Genomic DNA, 17784 nt, shown 5'->3' with positions numbered 1-17784 from the left:
CTTGAGTCTGTTAAAGAACAGCCAGAGGGATGGAGTTCCCATCGTGGTGCAGCAGAAACAAATCTGACTAGGAACCACGAGGTTGCGGGTTTAATCCCTGGCCTTGCTCAGCAGGTTAAGGATCCAGTGTTGCCATAAGCTGTGGTGTAGGTCGAAGACACGGCTTGGATCTGGTGTGGTTGTGGCTGTGGTGTAGGCCAGCGGCTACAGCTCCGATTAGACCACTAGCCTGGGAACCTCCATGTGCCAAGGGTGCGGCCCTAAAAAGACAAAAACAAAAAACAAACCAGAAACAGCCAGAGGGAGAAAGAAAACCAGAGTGTCTTATCTGGGAAATCTAGAGGAACATTCTTTACGCAGGAAACACATAAATGCTGCTCTGGTGTCCATTATGTGTGTGGATTTGGGGGACGTGGCGAGACCACTTTCCGTGGAGGGTGGGGGTGAGAGCCAGCGTTGATTGGGTGAGGGCATAAGTGGGAGAATGAAGAAGCGGCGTGGATGGGTGTAGACGACCCTTTTCTAGAGTCTCGGCTGTGAAAAGCATGAGGGAAGTGTGGGTTTTGTCTTATGAATGGGGAAGGGACTCAATTATGCTTACATGCTAGTGGGAAGGGCTAATGGAAAGGAAGAGATGTGGATTATACAGAGGAGAGGGGATAATTGATAAAGGAGACAGGAGGAAATAAGAACTCAGTAAGATGAGGCTCCTGCTACCCCTGGTGGGGAGACCAAAGGAGGGTTTGCGAACAGAAAGCTAAAGCAGTTCCCATCTGATGGATTCTGGGAAGACAGGTCTCTGGTTAAGAGGGCGTGAGGTCACTACCAAGAGGAATGAGGCCAGTCAAAGGGGATGTTTCATTTAACCAATGTGGAAATAGGCTGAGGGGCAGCCAAGGTAGTTTAATGGTCTTCTCCGCATTACCCTTGCCTGGGAAGGAGGCCCAGGCCATGGGTATCTCTAAAAGGAAGGGATGAGCCTAGGTCACACATGGGGTACATCACACCAGCACTATCTTTAGGTGTAGAAGCGGCACCAAAAAATTGGCCTTAGGGGGATAGGAGAGTAGGGACCCAAGCCCTAAAAGAGAGGAAGCCCTCTTCTGTTCCACTTCAGACAGACCTGACCCTGATCTGTGCTGGGGACCAAGGGAGATGGGCAGCGGGCTCTCACAGGGCTGCGGTCCTAATAGACAAGGCTGGGGCCCGAGGCTGGGGCCTGCCTTAACTGTTGACATTTCCTGTTCTGGGCCCCTGAAAGTTTTGAATTGAAAAGGCAAACAGGGAGTTCCCACTGTGGCTCAGCAGGTTAAGAATCTGACTAGGAACCATGAGGATGAGAGTTTGATCTCTGGCCTCGCTCAGTGGGTTAAGGATCTGGTGTTGGTGTGAGCTGTGGTGTAGGTCGCAGACACGGCTTGGATCCTGCATTGCTGTGCCTGAGGTGTAGGCTGGCAGCTGCAGCTCTAATTCGACCCCTAGCCTGGGAACGTCCATGTGCTGCAGGTGTAACCCTAGAAAAGAAAAGGGAAACAGATAATAACAGTTGTGACCTTCCAAAAGACCTCCTGTGTGCCAGGCACTGTCCTAAGCACTCTTAGATTAACTCACTTAAACTTTACAACCCTATCAGGCAGGTACCACTCTTTTCATTTTTAGGTGAGGAAATAGAGGCACAGACAGATGAATTAACATGAACGTCATCCAGCTCGTAAGTATCACAGAAGGCATTTGAACCCAGATAGCCTAGCTCCAGAATCTGGGCTCTTATCCAACACTACAGCCAGCCTCCAGCCTCCAATCTTGGGTTTTTTTTTTTTTTTTTTTTTTGGTCTTTTTTAGGGCTGCACCCGAGGCATACAGAAGTTCCCAAGCAAGGGGTCCAACTGGAGCTGTAGCAGCCAGCCTTCAAAACAGCCATAGCAACTCGAGATCCAAGCTGCGTATGCAACCAACACCACAGCTCACAGCACCGCTGGATCCTTAACCCACTGAACGAGGCCAGGGGTCAAACCCGCGTCCTCATGAATACTAGTTGGGTTCGTTAACTGCTGAGCCAGGACACGAACTCCAGCCGGCCTCCGATCTTGTTTAGAGAAGGGAAAGGGACGTGCATGAGATCAGACGGGGAACTCACTAGAAATCAGACCTGTCCACACTGCAGGTGGGAGCTACACGGGAGCTTGGCTCAGAGGCATTCCTGGTGCCCCTCTCCAGCATGGGCTGAGCCAGCCTCCTTGGCTGCCTGAGGAAGAATCCAGAAGTTGCTAACCAAAACTTTTATTGAAGGAGAAAATACCAGGAGGCTATCCTCTGGAGATCCTTGGGCCTCGGACCTCAAGGAGGGCAGCCCCTCAGGCCCGTGATCTGTTAAAAAAGGACTAGAATGAGGTCTCATGGCCCGGCACCTTTTGCTCGTTAGATGCTATGCTGATTGCAGGGTCTGTGCCCGTGTTTCTAGATTGAGGCCTGACCTGTGGACTCACAGGCGCCGTCTGCAGGCGTCACAGCCTGGTCTGAGGTGGCCCCACGGGGCAGGTCTGTATACTTGCGGGCCGAGCCGCGCGACAGATGTGCAGGGTAGCGTCGCCGGTTAGTGTCCATCTTCGAAAGCACAGCTTGGGGCAGATCCACCCGGCAGCGGGCTGCTAATGCTACCAGGTAGATGAGGACATCGCTCAGCTCCTCTTGAAGCGCTGCTCGTTCCCTGGGGGACCAGGCTTGGGGCCCCGGCTCCTCATCGGGCTTCCACTGACTGGGGACAGAACACGTAGACAGGCACCCACACATAGAGGCGAGTGGGGACAACAGGTTCCACCCCCGCCCCCTTCTTAGGAGCACCCAGTCCTTGCAGGGGTAGGAACTCCCACCTCTTGGGAAGTTCCTCCAGGGACAACTCAACCCATCTGGGCCCTGGACCCTTCAGGGCGGGGGAGGAGAATTCCACAGATGATTCACCCAGACCTGTGTCCCCACTTGAGCCAAGGAGGACATGTCACTTATGGAGACCCAATTCTACTCCCCCACCCCCACAGCCCCTGCCTCCCCAAACTAAATCTCAGGCCTGGGAGTTCCCATTATGGCTCAATGGTTAACCAATCCAGCTAGGAACCAAGAGGTTGCGGGTTCAATCCCTCGCCTCGCTCAGTGGGTTAAGGATCCGGCGTTGCTGTGAGCTGTGGTGTAGGTTGCAGACGCAGCTTGGATCTGGTGTTGCTGTGGCTGTACTGTAGGCTGGTGGCTACAGCTCCGATTAGACCCCTAGCCTGGGAACCTCCGTATGCCTCGGGTGTGGCCCTAGAAAAGACAAAAAACAAACAAACAATAAAACCAACAACAACAAAATAAACCTCAGACCTGGACCACAGCAGAATCCCGAAAATTCATCTTCTCTTGCCTTGTCCCATCTTTTAAAAGCACAAATTATATTCTGTTCCTTCCTGACTTAAATACCACCCCCCCCACACTGTGCTTGGAATAAAATCCAAACTCCCACCATGCCCTCCAGATCCTGCATAACCTCAGATCCTGCATGACCTGAGTCCTGCGTCTTCCACTGTCATTATCCAGCACTCTCCCTCGCACTCCCCACCTAAAGCCACCCTGGGCATTTTCTGTCTTGCACGCAGACACACAAACTGGCAGAGGGCCTTTGCCCTTACTGCTCCCTCTGCCTTGAATGCTCTTCTCCCATCCTTCCCATGGTTGCATGATGCTACTGCGGTCTTGGCTCAGATGTCACCTCCTCAGGAAACCCCTCTCCCTTTGTAACCTTCTTTCTCACCACCTTGTGTTACTTTCCTCGTTGAACTTGTCACAATTCCATGTCTTTTTTTTTTTTTGTCTTTTTTTGCCATTTCTTGGGCCACTCCTGCGGCATATGGAGGTTCCCAGGCTAGGGGTCTAATCAGAGCTGTAGCTGCCAGCCTACGCCAGAGCCACAGCAACTCAGGATCCGGCCACATCCGCAACCTACACCACAGCTCACGGCAACACGGCATCGTTAACCCACTGAGCAAGGCCAGGGATCGAACCCGCATCCTCATGGTTCCTGGTCGGATCCGATAACCACTGCGCCACGACGGAACTTCTCCACGTCTTTTTCAAACGAGGTCGCTTATGTATTGTCCGTCTCCTTGCACTGTGATGGGAGGAACTGTCTAGTTCAAAGCCACAGACCACCTAGCACACAGGTGATGCTCATGAATCCGTAACGAACGACTCGTAGCCCCCCCCCCCCACAGCTCTGAGTCCTCGTTTCCCCATCTGACAGTGACTGCCTTGGCTCAGACCTCACCACCTTTGGCTTGATCTATACCAGCCTCCTCACGGGTCTCCCCTGACACAATTCACTTGGGGATCCAATCCACTCTACAGACACAGTGATCTTTCCACCACTCAAACCTCGGCATGTCTTCTGTCCAAACTCCATGACTTGCCAGCCCTGATTCTATCATCCTCTGTCTCCCCCACAGCCTCAGTGGATATACACTGAGCACCTACGCGGGCCAGTGAGCAAAACAGATACGAAATCCCGAGTTCCCGAAGTGGCTCAGCTGGTTAAGAACCCAACTAGTATCCATGAGGATGTGGATTCGATCCCTGACCTCAGCCAGTGTGTTAAAGATCTGGCGTTGCTGTGAGCTGGGGTGTAGGTCACAGATGAAGCTCGGAGCCAGCGTTGCGGTGGATGTGGCCTAGGTCAGCAGATCCAGCTCGGATTTGACTCCTAGCCCAGGAACTTCCATATGCTGCAGGTGCAGCCCTAAAAACAAACAAACAAATGGATACAGAATCCTTGCCCTTCCTCAAGAAGGTTACACTGATGCAATCTTACATTCTCCTAGAATTTAACTTGCCCCTTCCCACTTCACCATCTTTGCAAACAGTACCCCCTGTCTGGAATGTTATGGGCAGGTCTTCTTCTTTTTTTTTTTTTTTTGGTCTTTTTGCCTTTTCTAGGGCCGCATCTGTGGCATATGGGGGTTCCCAGGCTAGGGGGCCAATCGGAGCTGTAGCCGCTGGCCTACACCAGAGCCACAGCAATGTGGGATCCGAGCTGCGTTTGCGACCTACACCACAGCTCACGGCAACACCGGATCCTTAATCCACTAAGCAAAGCCAGGGATCAAACCCGCAACCTCATGGTTCCCAGTCCGTTTCGTTAACCATTGAGCCACGACGGGAGACAGGTGAAGGAAGATCGCCACCGTCCCTTCTTAGACCTGGATCTCCCTTGCTGGTTTCAGACTTTTCTCTCCTAGCAGACTGGGCATCCCTAGAGGACAGGGACCCATAAGTTATCTCTGTATCCCTAGCAAACAGGCACAGCGTTTGGTCGTGAGGAGGGGAAATTGAATCCAGGGATACTTGATGGTCAAATAAACCCTCCCCTCCCCAACACACAGACTCTTCCAGAAAGCCTTTCATCTACTCACAAGAGCTCTGCCAGTTCTCCCACTTCTCCCACCAAGGCCAGGAGGAGGTTCCGAGGCTGATGGAACTGGTCCCAGTCTCGTTCAGCAGCAAACTCGGCATGGAGGCGGCGGCTGGAATAGGAGGAAGGGGTAGAAGTCCAGGTCCCAATGTTAGGGGACTGGGGAGGAGATGCAGGGACCCAGCAGATACCTCAGTAATATGTAATGGGGGCATGGGTATCAGAGGAGATTGTGCAACTAATTCCTTGGATGGCATGAACAAGCTATTTCTTCTTTAGGGTACTTGGTTTCCTCATCTATGAGATGTGTGTGTCCTTACACAGACCCTAAGTTATTGAAACCTAGTAATTCCCTCTTTTCCATTATTCCACTTCCTACTGCTTCTTCTGCAGTTTCCTCCACGTAGAGTATTCCAATCTCTGCATTATCTAAATGTTACTGATTTTACAGAATGCAGCGCCAGGACACTTCCCCTAAGATGCCTTCCTAGATTTCCTCAAGAAAGAAACATCTCCACCTCTCAGCACTATATTTGCCCCCATCCTACCTCCTGCTCCTGAAAGGCAGGGGGCAGGGCAGTAGTGGCGTCGGACTCTAGTAGGTAACAATGTTCAGGCGTGCCTTGTTAAGCCCATTTTGCAGACCAGTTGGTTAGAATGTTCGCCCGGGGTCAGCCAGCAGCGCTGGGACCCGAGCATAGCTGCTAGCCTTCCTCCCGACCACGTGGAGGGATCCTCCTCAATAGGAGCGCAATAGGAAGGAGAAAGGGGGAGATCTCCCCAGCCCAGATGGGGCAAGGACAGCTTACATGTCCTCGAGCGTGGGTTCCGGGCTGAAGCTGAAGGAGCCGGCGGCGGCAATGCCCTCTCCCCCTGAGTCCTCATGCGTCTCCCCACTTTCGGACATGCTGACCACCGCACTGCAGCCGGGACTGCCCCAGAGAGCGCGGGGCCAAGCTCAGAGCCCCCGCCTCCAGAGCCCCTGACCAATCACAGGCGTTCGCGATTGCTTCACGGGGGCGGAGCCTAAGGAAAGACCAATTACTTCTGTGGAGTTAGCTACAGCCCGCCCCTTACCCGGACTGGAGCAACCTAAGAGAACTTCAAGCGGGCGTTCCTAGGCTCCGGCCCTCGAATTGTTCAGGCTTGCTAAGCATCTTAAAGGTATAGGTACCAGATTCAACTAGGGCAAGAAACAAAGGGCTGAGGGCAGGAGAGCGCAGGCGTGTCACTTCCCTTTTGGGCGCCAGATGGCGCCAAAGCGAAATGACGGGTTGGGGAGCCCGGTAGAGAGGACCAGAAGTGAGGGGTTTAAACAAGAAAGGGGAATTTATTTATTATTTATTTTTGTCTTTTTGCTATTTCTTTGGGCCGCTCCCGCGGCATATGGAGGTTCCCAGGCTAGGGGTCGAATCGGAGCTGTAGCCGCCAGCCTACGCCAGAGCCACAGCAACGCGGAATCCGAGCCGCGTCTGCAACCTACACCACAGCTCACGGCAACGCCGGATCATTAACCCACTGAGCAAGGGCAGGGACCGAACCCGCAACCTCATGGTTCCTAGTCGGATTCGTTAACCACTGCGCCACGACGGGAACTCCATGAAAAAAAAATTTTAATGTTACAGTATTTAAATATTGTGAAAAGTGGGGCAACTTTAGATTGCATGCGACTTAATAGATGCAAACTATTGCATTTGGAGTGGATAAGCAATGAGATCCTGCTGTATAGCACAGGGAACTGTATCTAATCACTTGTGATAGAACATGATGGAGAATAATGTGAGAAAAAAGAATGCGTATTTGTGTGACTGGGTCACCTGTACAGTAGAAAGTTGACAGAACACTGTAAACCAACTATAACGGAAAAAATAAAAATCATTTTAAAAAACAGATGACATGGGCCAGGGAAGATGTGCTAATAACTGCCCTTCCCCCTGCTCCATTCTTGCAGAGCCATGATGCTGTTCTGGGGTCTCCCCTCCTCTACTTGATTGACCACATAGTCCCATGGCCATTGACCAGTTTTATGGGTGAGCATGTGGCCCAGTTCTTGACAGAAGTTAGAAGTCTGTTGGCAACTTCTGAGAAAGGTTCTTAGGACATAGGGTGTTTCCACCTTTAGATGGTTTTTTGTTTTTTGGGTGTTTTTTTGTTTTTGTCTTTTTAGGGCCACACCCACAGCATATGGAGGTTCCCAGGCTAGGAGTCGAATTGAAGCTACAGCTGCTGGCCTACACCACAGCCACAGCAACGCCAGATCCAAGCCACGTCTGTGACCTACACCACAGCTCACAGCAACGCCAGATCCCTAACCCACTGAGAAAGGCTGGGGATCGAACCCACAACCTCAGGGATACTAGTCGGGTTCATTAACCACTGAGTCACGACAGGAACTCCCCACCTTAGATGCTGGTATGTGAGGATCAGGTTGTGAGGACAGCTGGTCCACAAGCTGGGACTGGTAGATGGCAGGATAGAAAGGACTTGGATCTTTGACAAAGTTACTGAGCTACTTATTTTTATAAGTTACAAGATGCCCTGATTTAGGATTCTGGTTCCATAAGATAATACATCCCTTTATTAGTCAAGCCACTTGTAGTTGGGTTTTCTGCTACTTGTCTTTGAGAAAGTGACATTTAAACTGAAGAGAAATCAAGGGGACTAGAGCTCTAGGTAGAGAGAACACCAATGCTTAAAGCCGGAAAGGCTTGGCATGTTCTAAAAACAAAAAGAATTCCAGTGTGGCAGGAATGTAGTGAGCAAGGGGGAGAATGGTGGGGTATGGTGTGGGAGAATTAAAAAGAAGCACGATCGGGTCAATCAACCATGAGTTTTAGTTTATATTTTATTTTGGATGATGGCTCATACTGGATGAGAAAGATGAGGTGCAGGATTGAACACATGTGGCATCAGAAGTGTGGTTTAGGACAAAGCAAGTTAAAGATCCCTGTCAAGTTGGCAGGTGGATTTATGAGCCTCAAGTGTAGAGAAGGTCAGGGCTGGAGATTTGGATTTGGTGGTCTCAGTCATTTAAACAGTTCTTAAAGCAGGACATTGGAGAAGAATAGCTAACACAAGAATCTAGGTAGGAGTTCCCTGGTGGCTCAAGTGGGTTGAGGATCTGGCATTGTCACTGCTGTGGGATGGGTTCGATTCCTGGCCCAGGAACTTTTGTAGGCTGAGGGCGCAGCCAAAAAAAAAAAAGAATCTGGGTAAACGAAGCCAAGATTTGGGGTACTCCAACATTTAGCTGTTGAGCAGAAAAGAAGAGAGAAGTGAGGCTGGAGGAAAATTGGCAAAGTGTGATGTTACAGAGGCTAAGGGAGGAAGGTGTCCCAGAATGAGTGGACAGCTGGTGGTGCTGAGCTGCTGGATAAAACGAAGGCACAGAATTTGCTTCTGGATAAGCAACCTTGGACTGGATATGGGAGAGGGGTGATAAGAGGGGGTCCTGGGTAACTGAGTTTCTGGCTTGAGTAAACAAATGGAGAGTTTTGCTGTTTGCTGAAATGAGGACACAGAAGACCTGAGCATTGGGGTAGGAGGGGAGATGATGAATTCAGACCTCATCATGTGCTTGGGTATCTGCTGAGGTCACTTGACACTCGCTTTTCTTTTTTTTTGGCTTTTTAGGGCCACACCCACAGCCTATGGACGTTCCCAGGCTAGGGAACAAACCAGAGCTACAGCTGACGGCCTATGCCACAGCCACAGCAACGCCAGATCCTTAACCCACTGAGTGAGGCCAGGGATCGAACCTGCATCCTCACGGATGCTTGTCAGATTCGTTTCCACTGCACCACGACGGGAACTCCGCCACTGCCTTTTCTTCTGCCCTTCTGTCCTTTCTCTTCCTCCTTCTCTACCGTCAACTTACTTTTTCTTTTCTTCCTTTGACTCCCTTTTCCTTTTCTGCCTCTGTCTTTTCCGCCTGTACTTCCTTACCTCTGTTTGTACCCAGGATTTTGTCCTAATTTCCACCCAAGGCCTGTCACCTCCACTGCCTGCCACCTCCGTTTTGCTGTCCAGCCCCTCCTCAAGGAGTAGTTGGATGCCTACCTTGCTCTCACCCCCTAGCCTTTTCCAGGTTAACGAAGAGGACCCAGATCAGGGAAGCATCCAATCATTTTCCTGCCCCTTTCTACTGCCCACCCCAAGCTAGAAAATAAACCAGTGAGAGGGCTGTGTAAGTGGACCATCAGGTCCAAGGCTCAAATTTCTTCTCCAAAGCCTGTCTTAAGAGATTGGTGGATGGGAGTTCCCAATGTGGCTCAGTGGGTTTAGAACATGACATGAGGATGCTGGGTTGATCCCTGGTCTCACTCAGTGGATGAAGGATCCAGCATTGCCGTAAGCTGCCGTGTAGTTCCCAGATGCAGCTTGGATCCGGTGTTGCTGTGGCTGTGGTGTAGACCAGCATCTGCAGCAATTCAGCCCCTAGCCAGGAATTTCCATATGCCAAGGGTGCGGCCCTAAAAAAAGGGGGGCGGGGGGGGGGGGAGAGAGAGAGAGAGAGAGAGAAATTGATTGATTGTAGTACCAACTTCCACCACTAGGAGACACCAAGAGCAAGGAAAGTGTGAAAACATACGGTGCTAGGGTCCCCAAGTTAGACCTTACTCACTTATTCATTGACTCCTTGATTCTGTGTATTCTGAGCACTAACTGTGGACAGGACACTGTTCCAGGTGCTGATGACAGAACATCCTCTGCCATCTTGGTGCTTACATACTAGCAGAAAGTGTCGATTATACAGTAAACTAAGGAGTTCCCACTGTGGCACAGTGGAAACAAATCTGACTAGTATCCATGAGGATGAGGGTTCAATCCCTGGCCTTGCTCAGTGGATTAAGGATCCGACGTTGCCGTGAGCTATGGTGTAGGTCACAGACTTGGCTTGCATCCCACGTTGCTGTGGCTGTGGTGTAGACCGGCAGCTATAGCTCCAATTCGACCCCTAGCCTGGGAACCTCCATGTGCCTTGGGTATGGCACTGAAAAGCCGAAGGAAAAAAAAAAAAAAGTAAATAAATTCTCAAGATAATTACAGATTAGGATAAGGGTTATGAAGCCAATAGATAGGGTGATGAGTTGGAGAGTAGCTGGGTATTGGCTGAAGTCAGAGAAGGCTTTTATGAAGAGGTTTTATTTGAGCTAAGCTAGGACTGAGAGTGACCCAGCTAGATTGAGAGCATGGGGTGAGAGGTTCTAGACAGAGAACGAAGGATCTCAATTTGTCTGAAACACCGTGGAAAGGCTCGTGGGCTAGAGTTTAGTGAGAGAGGGAGGAGGGTGATTGCTGTGAGATGAAGCAGGGCATTTACGGAAAGTTACTTGAGAGCTTTGAGCTCTGAGCTCGAGAAAAACCAATTGAATTATTGTATTTATTATTTATTTTTCAAGGCTCTATTTCTGGCTGGAGTTATAACTGCCTCCATCTTTTTTTTTTTTCTCCATTTGCTAAATTTTTTTTTCTTTTCTTTTTTTGGCTGACCTGAGGCATATGGAATTCCCAGGCCAGGGACCAGATCCATGTGATAGCTGCAACCTAAGTAGCAGCTAAGGCCACACTGAATCCTTAACCTACTGTGCTAGGGTGGGGATAAAACCTGTGTCCCAGGCGCTCCGAAGACACCACCCATCCTGTTGCACCACAGCGTTGCCATGAGCTGTGGTGTAGGTCGAAGATGCGGCTCGGATCCCTTGTTGCTGTGGCTTTGGCGTAGGCCGGTGGCTACAGCTCTGATTGGACCCCTAGTCTGGGAACCTCCATATGCCGCAGGAAGTGGCCTTAGAAAAGGAAACGACAAAAAAAAAAAAAAAAGAAAGAAAAAAAGAAAGAAAAAAATTGACAATGCAACCTTGTACAAATTTCTCAATCTCCCTGCAACTCACCTTCCTCATTTGTAAAATGGGGTTGCTAGAAGTTTACATGAGTTACTATATAAAGACACAGTAGTGCCTGGCAAGGAGTATGGACTACATAAACATCTGCTATTGTTATTAGGCTCTCTCTTTATCCCTGGCATTTTTTTTAAAAATGCATTTAATACACCTAACCTGCCAAACATCATGGCTTAGCTTAGTCTACTTTGTTGTTGTTGTTTTTAGGGCTGCACCCAAGGCATGGGGAAGTTCCCAGGCTAGGGACCGAACCAGAGCTACAGCTGCTGGCCTACACCACAGCCATAGCAACGTGGGATCCTTAACTCACTGAGTGAGGCCAGGGATCCAACTTGCATCCTCATGGATGCTGGTCCGCTGAGCCATGAAGGGAACTCCTATCCCTGGCATTTTAAAATTTAGCAGTAAATGGAGTATAGGTCTTTTTCCACTCACCAGGCTGGAAATTGAAAAGGCACGTGACAGACATAACTTTTAAATTTCAAGAAACTTTCTTGTATCATTCTTTGAGAGTTTTTTCTTCCATAGGCTTTACTGCCTTTCTGGAACTCCTCTTAGATGTTGAACCTCCTGGCTCACCTCTAATTTTCCTACTTTTTTCTCTCTTCTGTTGCACATCTTTTTGTTTTGTTCTCCTTTCCTCAACTTTCATCTTCCAAGTCTTCTGCTGAATTTTAAAATTTTAGCTCATTTTTATATTCTAAATGCTTTGTTCTCATCTTTCTATGGATACTTTATTTCTGCTCTTTTTTCTTTTCCTCCCTGTATTGTCTTTGAGTTTTTTGTTTGCTTTGACTTCTTTCAAGTTGGAGGCTCGCTTCAAATGTCTGGTGATCCTTGACTGCTCACATTTGAGAATGAGGCATTAAAAAGAATGTGCTTGAGTGCTTTTCAACTGGGAGATTTTCTCGTACAAGGATTTTTCACTGGGGGCCCCCTAAATGTTTGTATTTATAGGTCTTTTTTCTGGGCAGGTTTATTTCCTGCAGAAGAGTATCTTCTAGCTTCACCAGGTAGGGGCAATATAAACTTAATTGACAATGTTTCTTTTTTTTATATTGGTCTTTTTTTTTCTTTTTTCTTTTTCTTTTTTTTTTAGGGCGGCCCCACGGCATATGGAGGTTCCCAGGCTAGGGGTCCAATCAGAGCTACAGCTGCTGGCCACAGCCACAGCAATATCCGAGCCGCATCTGCAGCCTATACCATAGCTCACGGCAACGCTGGATCCTTAACCCACTGAGCGAGGCCAGGGACTGAACCCACAACCTCAGGGTTCCTAATTGGATTTGTTAACCACTGAGCCATGACGGGAACTCCAAGCCAGTTTTGAGCAACGATGGATCCTTTAACCCACGGTGCAGCTACCGTAGCGCTACAGCAACTGCAGCTACAGCAATGCTGGATCTTTTAACCCATGGTGCCGTCCCAGCTCAGCTGGGGATTGAACATGCATCCTGTCACTACAGAGATGTCACTGATCCCATTGTGCCACAGCAGGGATTCCGGGCTGTCTCATCTTCTGTCTTTTTTCTTCTGGTTTTGGTCAGGCTCCCTGTACTCTGCTCTGCCTGGTGTCCCTGATTTTACAGTATTTTTTACATCCTCATTTTCCTGAAAATAAACCTCCTTATCTACAGAGGTGAGAGACAGTCATCTGGTTATATGACACGAGGGAGAAGTTTGAGAACTTCAAAAATCTAACTAATTACCTTGTGCCTAAACTTTTAACCAGCATCTGCTTTTATCCCCCTCCTTTGACCCTCCCCCCCCACCCCCCACCCCGGCTTCCTTAGTATATCTGCAGCATATCCCCTCGCTTCCTGTTAGTATTCCGCTACTGTTTTGTTTTCTGTCTTTTTAGGGCCATACCAGCCGTATATGAAGTTCCCAGGCTAGGAGACAATCAGAGCTTCAGCTGCTGGCCTATGCCAGAGCCACAGCATCGCCAGATCCAAGCTGTGTCTGCAACTGACACCACAGCTCATGGTAACACCAGATCCTTAACCCACTGAGCAAGGCCAGGGATCAAACCCGCCTCTTCATGGATACTAGTCAGGTTTGTTACCACTGAGCCACGAGAACTCCAGTATTCCCCAACTCTGAAGGTATTTATACCTCGGCCTCCTCTGTTCTATTAAGTCAGTTACCCCTCTTCCACCTCCTTTCTATCTTTTAAAAATTGTTGACACCTTTTCTCTCACTATTTCCTCTCCCACCCTCTAGTCCTTGGGGTTTATGCCTGTCTTCAGTCCTTGGCTGTCAACTCTAAATGTATCTGTTGGTTCATTTTGTAAGACTGTCAGAGATTTAGGATTCCAAGAATCCAAACACTAGCCAGAAGAATTTTTCAACAAAATCTTTATTTATTTCACTAGAAATCACTTTATGGATTAAATCACCAGGAATTTTCAGCACAAGATTTAATGTCCACCAAGGCCTGGACTCTGGAGTTTGCTCTGCCTCTCCCAGTCCTTGAAGGGGTTTAGAGGGAGAAACATCATTAACAGAGACCAAGTAAGGTGGCTGGAAGTCCTCCTTTCCCAGTCATTGGACAAGCTGCTCAATTCTTGTCCAGAGCAGGAAAGAGCCAGTATTTCAGAGAAATCTAACAAAGGATTTGACATTGCATTTTAATCTCTCCCTGAACAATTTAGGTTTGTCAACAGTATTGGTCCAAACTTATTTGCTTCTGATCTAAATGTTTTCCATTTTGCAATTTATTTTTGGTGTCTATGTAATTTTAATAATCTCATCCCCTCTGCAGAAATCAGTCAACCCTGTGCCAAGAAAAATCTCTCAGACCCGAGAAGCCTCATCTTGCTCTTGGAAAGAGGAAAGAGAGGTTTTTCTGTTCTTCTTCCACTCAAGAGATTAACAGACCTACCCAATGGAAGTCCAAAATGTTACTTCTGACCTTGGAATGTGCAGCTTTTGATGGGCCGATTCAAATCACCTAGAAAAGACAGCTGGAACTACTATGCAGGCAGCCTTCTTTGGAAATTTCTTCCTAAAAGTAACTCCTGAGAATTGTCCATGATTTTGTTCAAAGGCTCTACAGTCCAAACAACCTCTGCTATTCCATTTCACAAGCTAGGCTCAGAGGAGGCACTGGAATTCTCAGGAGCAAGAGCAGTAGCAGCGGTCCCGCGAGGTAGGACCTCAATAACTCGAGGCTTGTCAATGATCCGGGCTGTCCGGTTTCCCTTTTCCACAATGCCCACGATCCAGGCTTGGTGACCCTCTCCATACTTTGAAGATTTGATTTCCGAACAAAAGCGAGCTGCTTGCTCCCTTGGCAGACAAATCAGTAACCCCCCAGAAGTTTCTGCGGAGGTTCCCTGAAGGAGCCCAAAGCGGCCGCTGGCCTTGCTGATGGCAGCCATCTTGGCGATGATCGGCAGATTATGAATGACAAAGGACACCTCATTTCTCTGTTGTTTTGCAAGGTTCTGCGAGTGTCCCAGAATGCCAAAGCCCGTGATATCTGTGGCTGCGTGGGCATTAAACGTGTGCATCAAGCCAGCAGCGGTTCTATTTAGAGTAGCCATGTTGAACATGGCTTCCTGATAGGCCAGCTCTACTTCTTCTCTCGAGACGACCATCTTTATCTTATTCCATCTTTCAGGATTATCCAGCCATTGGTGGGCATTGACGGCAACTTGGGTTCCTAGGGGTTTGGTTAACACCAGCACATCCCCAACAACGGCACTGTCGGGCATAATGAATTCATTTGGCTGACAGACCACAGTGGCCACTCCGCCGATGATAATCCAAGGGTTTATCACCGTCTGCCCGCCAGTCACTGCAGTCCCTCCTTCTTCCGCGGCATCCCGAAAGCCTTTGATCATGAGGGGGGTTATTTTCTCTCGTTCCTCCTCAATCATATTCTGGCTGACGCTGAGGAGCATCAACATGTTGTCACACTCAGTAATGCCCATGGCGTAGAGGTCACTCAGCACGTTGGCACAAGCTATGCGCCCCATCATGTAGGGATCTTCCACCAAGGGGTAGAAAAAGTCCGTGGTCTGCACAAGGGACAGGCCCCCGTGCCTCAGGGGGATGACGCAGGAGTCCAGGCCAATGCCGAGGGTTGGGAAGGTTGGGCTGGGTTCCGCCCTCACCGGCAGGCCGGCTTCCTGGGCCGCCTCTTCAAGGCCTCCAACCAGGCCCCGGCCCACAGGGGGCCGCACCTCCGGCCGCGTCAGTCCCGCCAGGAGTTTGAGCAGCGTCTCCTGGGGGACTTTGCAGCCTCAGCCCTTCATGCCAGAGAAACCAGTCAGCCGCCAGCTTGGGCTCAGGCCCAACGCCTGGGGCTCGAAGGGCCGGTAGCCCGAGAAGCCCCGACCTAGAGACAAGCCCGCCGGGCCCGAGCAGCCTTCACCCGCCGCCACCGCCGCCATCGTCTCTCCGCCGGCGCCCGTCGCCGCGGCTTCCGCCATCACGCCTGCCCGGCAGGGAGGGGAAAAGAGAGAGGAGGAGAGGTCCCGTTTACTTTCGACTCCAGTTAATACGGAGTAACGGCCAGATATTACCGCAGAGGGTCTCCCCGGCACAGCGCGTGCGGCGACCCCACGCGCTCCAGCGGTCCTGAAGGCGGGGCTGGCGGCTTCCCTTATTTATACCCCGGGTGATTGACAGAGGCACCAGCCAATGACTTTGCCACAAGGAGGCGGGCTTCCTTTGGTCTAAAAGACGTATTACAAATTAACCACCAGCTTGCGAAATTGGTCTGGGCAAGATTACACAGCGAGTGCTTTGGTTCATTTCCCTTGATGTAATTTAAATGATCTCTTGAGAGTGACTGGCAGAACTCTGTTCTTCTAGAGGCATTTGACCAACTCCAGCATTTTCTTTTTTTTTTGCTATTAACTCCAGCATTTTCAAAGTTGAGGAAAGATCGGTCACTGGGCACACCTCAAGCCGGGCGGAATTCTCCAAAGTTCGGCATAGTGCACATGATCAATCTAGGGTAGGAAAACTGCCCAGGGAGAAAAATCAGAAAGAATAGTGAGAAATTAAAGATTAAGTTACCAGCTTATATGGCATACTGCAGCATCAAAATAATGGAATGTTAACATGGACTTTTAAAAAAGTAGGACTCTGCACGACATGGTGAATCAACTATACTTCAACAAAATTGGGGAAAAAAAGTATTTTAGGACTCTAATCCAGACACCTACGAGGAGTCTGGTGCTGTTTCCACCACTAACTCCCTGTGAGAGTTACTTCTCCTAGGCCTCTGCTGACTCATCTGGCCAAAAATTAGCTTACTTGGGTCTCTTCTATTCTCAAGTTTCTGTATCTCTTTAAGTTAATATATATGAGAATCTGTGATGTATTCATGAAGGGCAGTATTTTGCCAGTATTCATTAAAATTACAACTGCAGGTAATACCTTTCACCCAGCAGTATCAATTCTGGAACTTTCTCCTACAGATGTACTCACCTGTGTGATTCCAAAATGATACTAATTTATTACTGTGCTGTTTGTAACATCGACATACTGGAAACAACTTAAATTTTTATTAATTATGATTCAAATACTGTGAGGTATCTATATAATAGACTACCAGGCAGCTGTAAAAAAGAATGAGAAAACCTTGACGTGGTTATATTGATAATAGTTACAGTTCTAATGGGCATAATTCTAAATGCCTTAGGTGTATTAACTATTTTTAATTCTCCGAAAGACCTGCTACATTAGGATTCTTTCTGCACTTTACAGATAAGGAATATGAGGCACACAGAGATTAAATGACTTCTATACAAAGTCACAACCAGTTTGTTTGTTTGTTGTTTGTTTGTCTTTTGTCTTTTTAGGGCTTCACCCAGAGCATAAGGAGGTTCCCAGGCTAGGGGTCTAATTGGAGCTACAGCTGTGGCCTATACCACAGCCACAGCAACGTGGGATCCGAGCCACATCTGCAACCTACATCACAGCTCACGGCAACGCCGGATCCTTAACCCACTGAGCAAGGCCAGGGATTGAGCCTACATCCTCGTAAATACTAGCTGGGTTCCTTAACCACTGAGCCGTGAGGGAAACTCCCACAGCCAGTTTGGAGTGGAGCTGGATATGAATCCAGGCAATGTGCTCCAAAGACCACCAGGTATACTGCCTATGATGTTTGTTAAGAGAAACAAACTTACTTCAGAACAGTGTGTATAGAATGCTACTCTTTGTTGCAAAGGGGGGAAATACATGCAGAAGCATATTTCTGGAAGGATCCTCACCAGAAATTGGTGATTTTGATTGCCTTTGGGGAGGGAATGAGATGGGTACGGGACAGGAGGTTTTTTTCATTGTATTGTCTTTGTTCTTTTTGTTTTGTTTTGTTTTTCCTAGGGCCGCACCCACAGCATATGGAGGTTCCCAAGCTAGGGGTTCTAAGCAGAACTGTAGCCACCCGCCTAGGCCAGAGCCACAGCAATGTGGGATCTTAGC

General features: G+C 49.0%; 2 protein-coding genes across 2 annotated transcripts; both read right to left on the bottom strand.

The window, feature by feature from the left end:
- Window positions 1-2264: 2264 nt before the first annotated feature.
- Window positions 2265-6717, bottom strand: DCTPP1 (dCTP pyrophosphatase 1). Its single transcript, XM_047780078.1, has 3 exons — window positions 6247-6717; window positions 5439-5549; window positions 2265-2755 (listed from the first exon to the last, which is right to left on the bottom strand). Exons 1-3 carry the CDS (start codon window positions 6342-6344, stop codon window positions 2458-2460), a joined length of 507 nt encoding a protein of 168 aa, XP_047636034.1. The 5' UTR covers window positions 6345-6717; the 3' UTR covers window positions 2265-2457.
- Window positions 6718-13681: 6964 nt separating this feature from the next.
- SEPHS2 (selenophosphate synthetase 2) lies at window positions 13682-15946 on the bottom strand. Its single transcript, XM_047780076.1, has one exon. It carries the CDS (start codon window positions 15777-15779, stop codon window positions 14424-14426), a length of 1356 nt encoding a protein of 451 aa, XP_047636032.1. The 5' UTR covers window positions 15780-15946; the 3' UTR covers window positions 13682-14423.
- Window positions 15947-17784: the final 1838 nt, after the last annotated feature.

Source organism: Phacochoerus africanus, chromosome 5 (assembly GCF_016906955.1).
Source record: "Phacochoerus africanus isolate WHEZ1 chromosome 5, ROS_Pafr_v1, whole genome shotgun sequence".
In the NCBI taxonomy this organism is placed as follows: domain Eukaryota; kingdom Metazoa; phylum Chordata; class Mammalia; order Artiodactyla; family Suidae; genus Phacochoerus; species Phacochoerus africanus.
The sequence above is the reverse complement of the archived record's forward strand: the minus strand, read 5'-3'. Positions and strand labels throughout refer to the sequence as shown.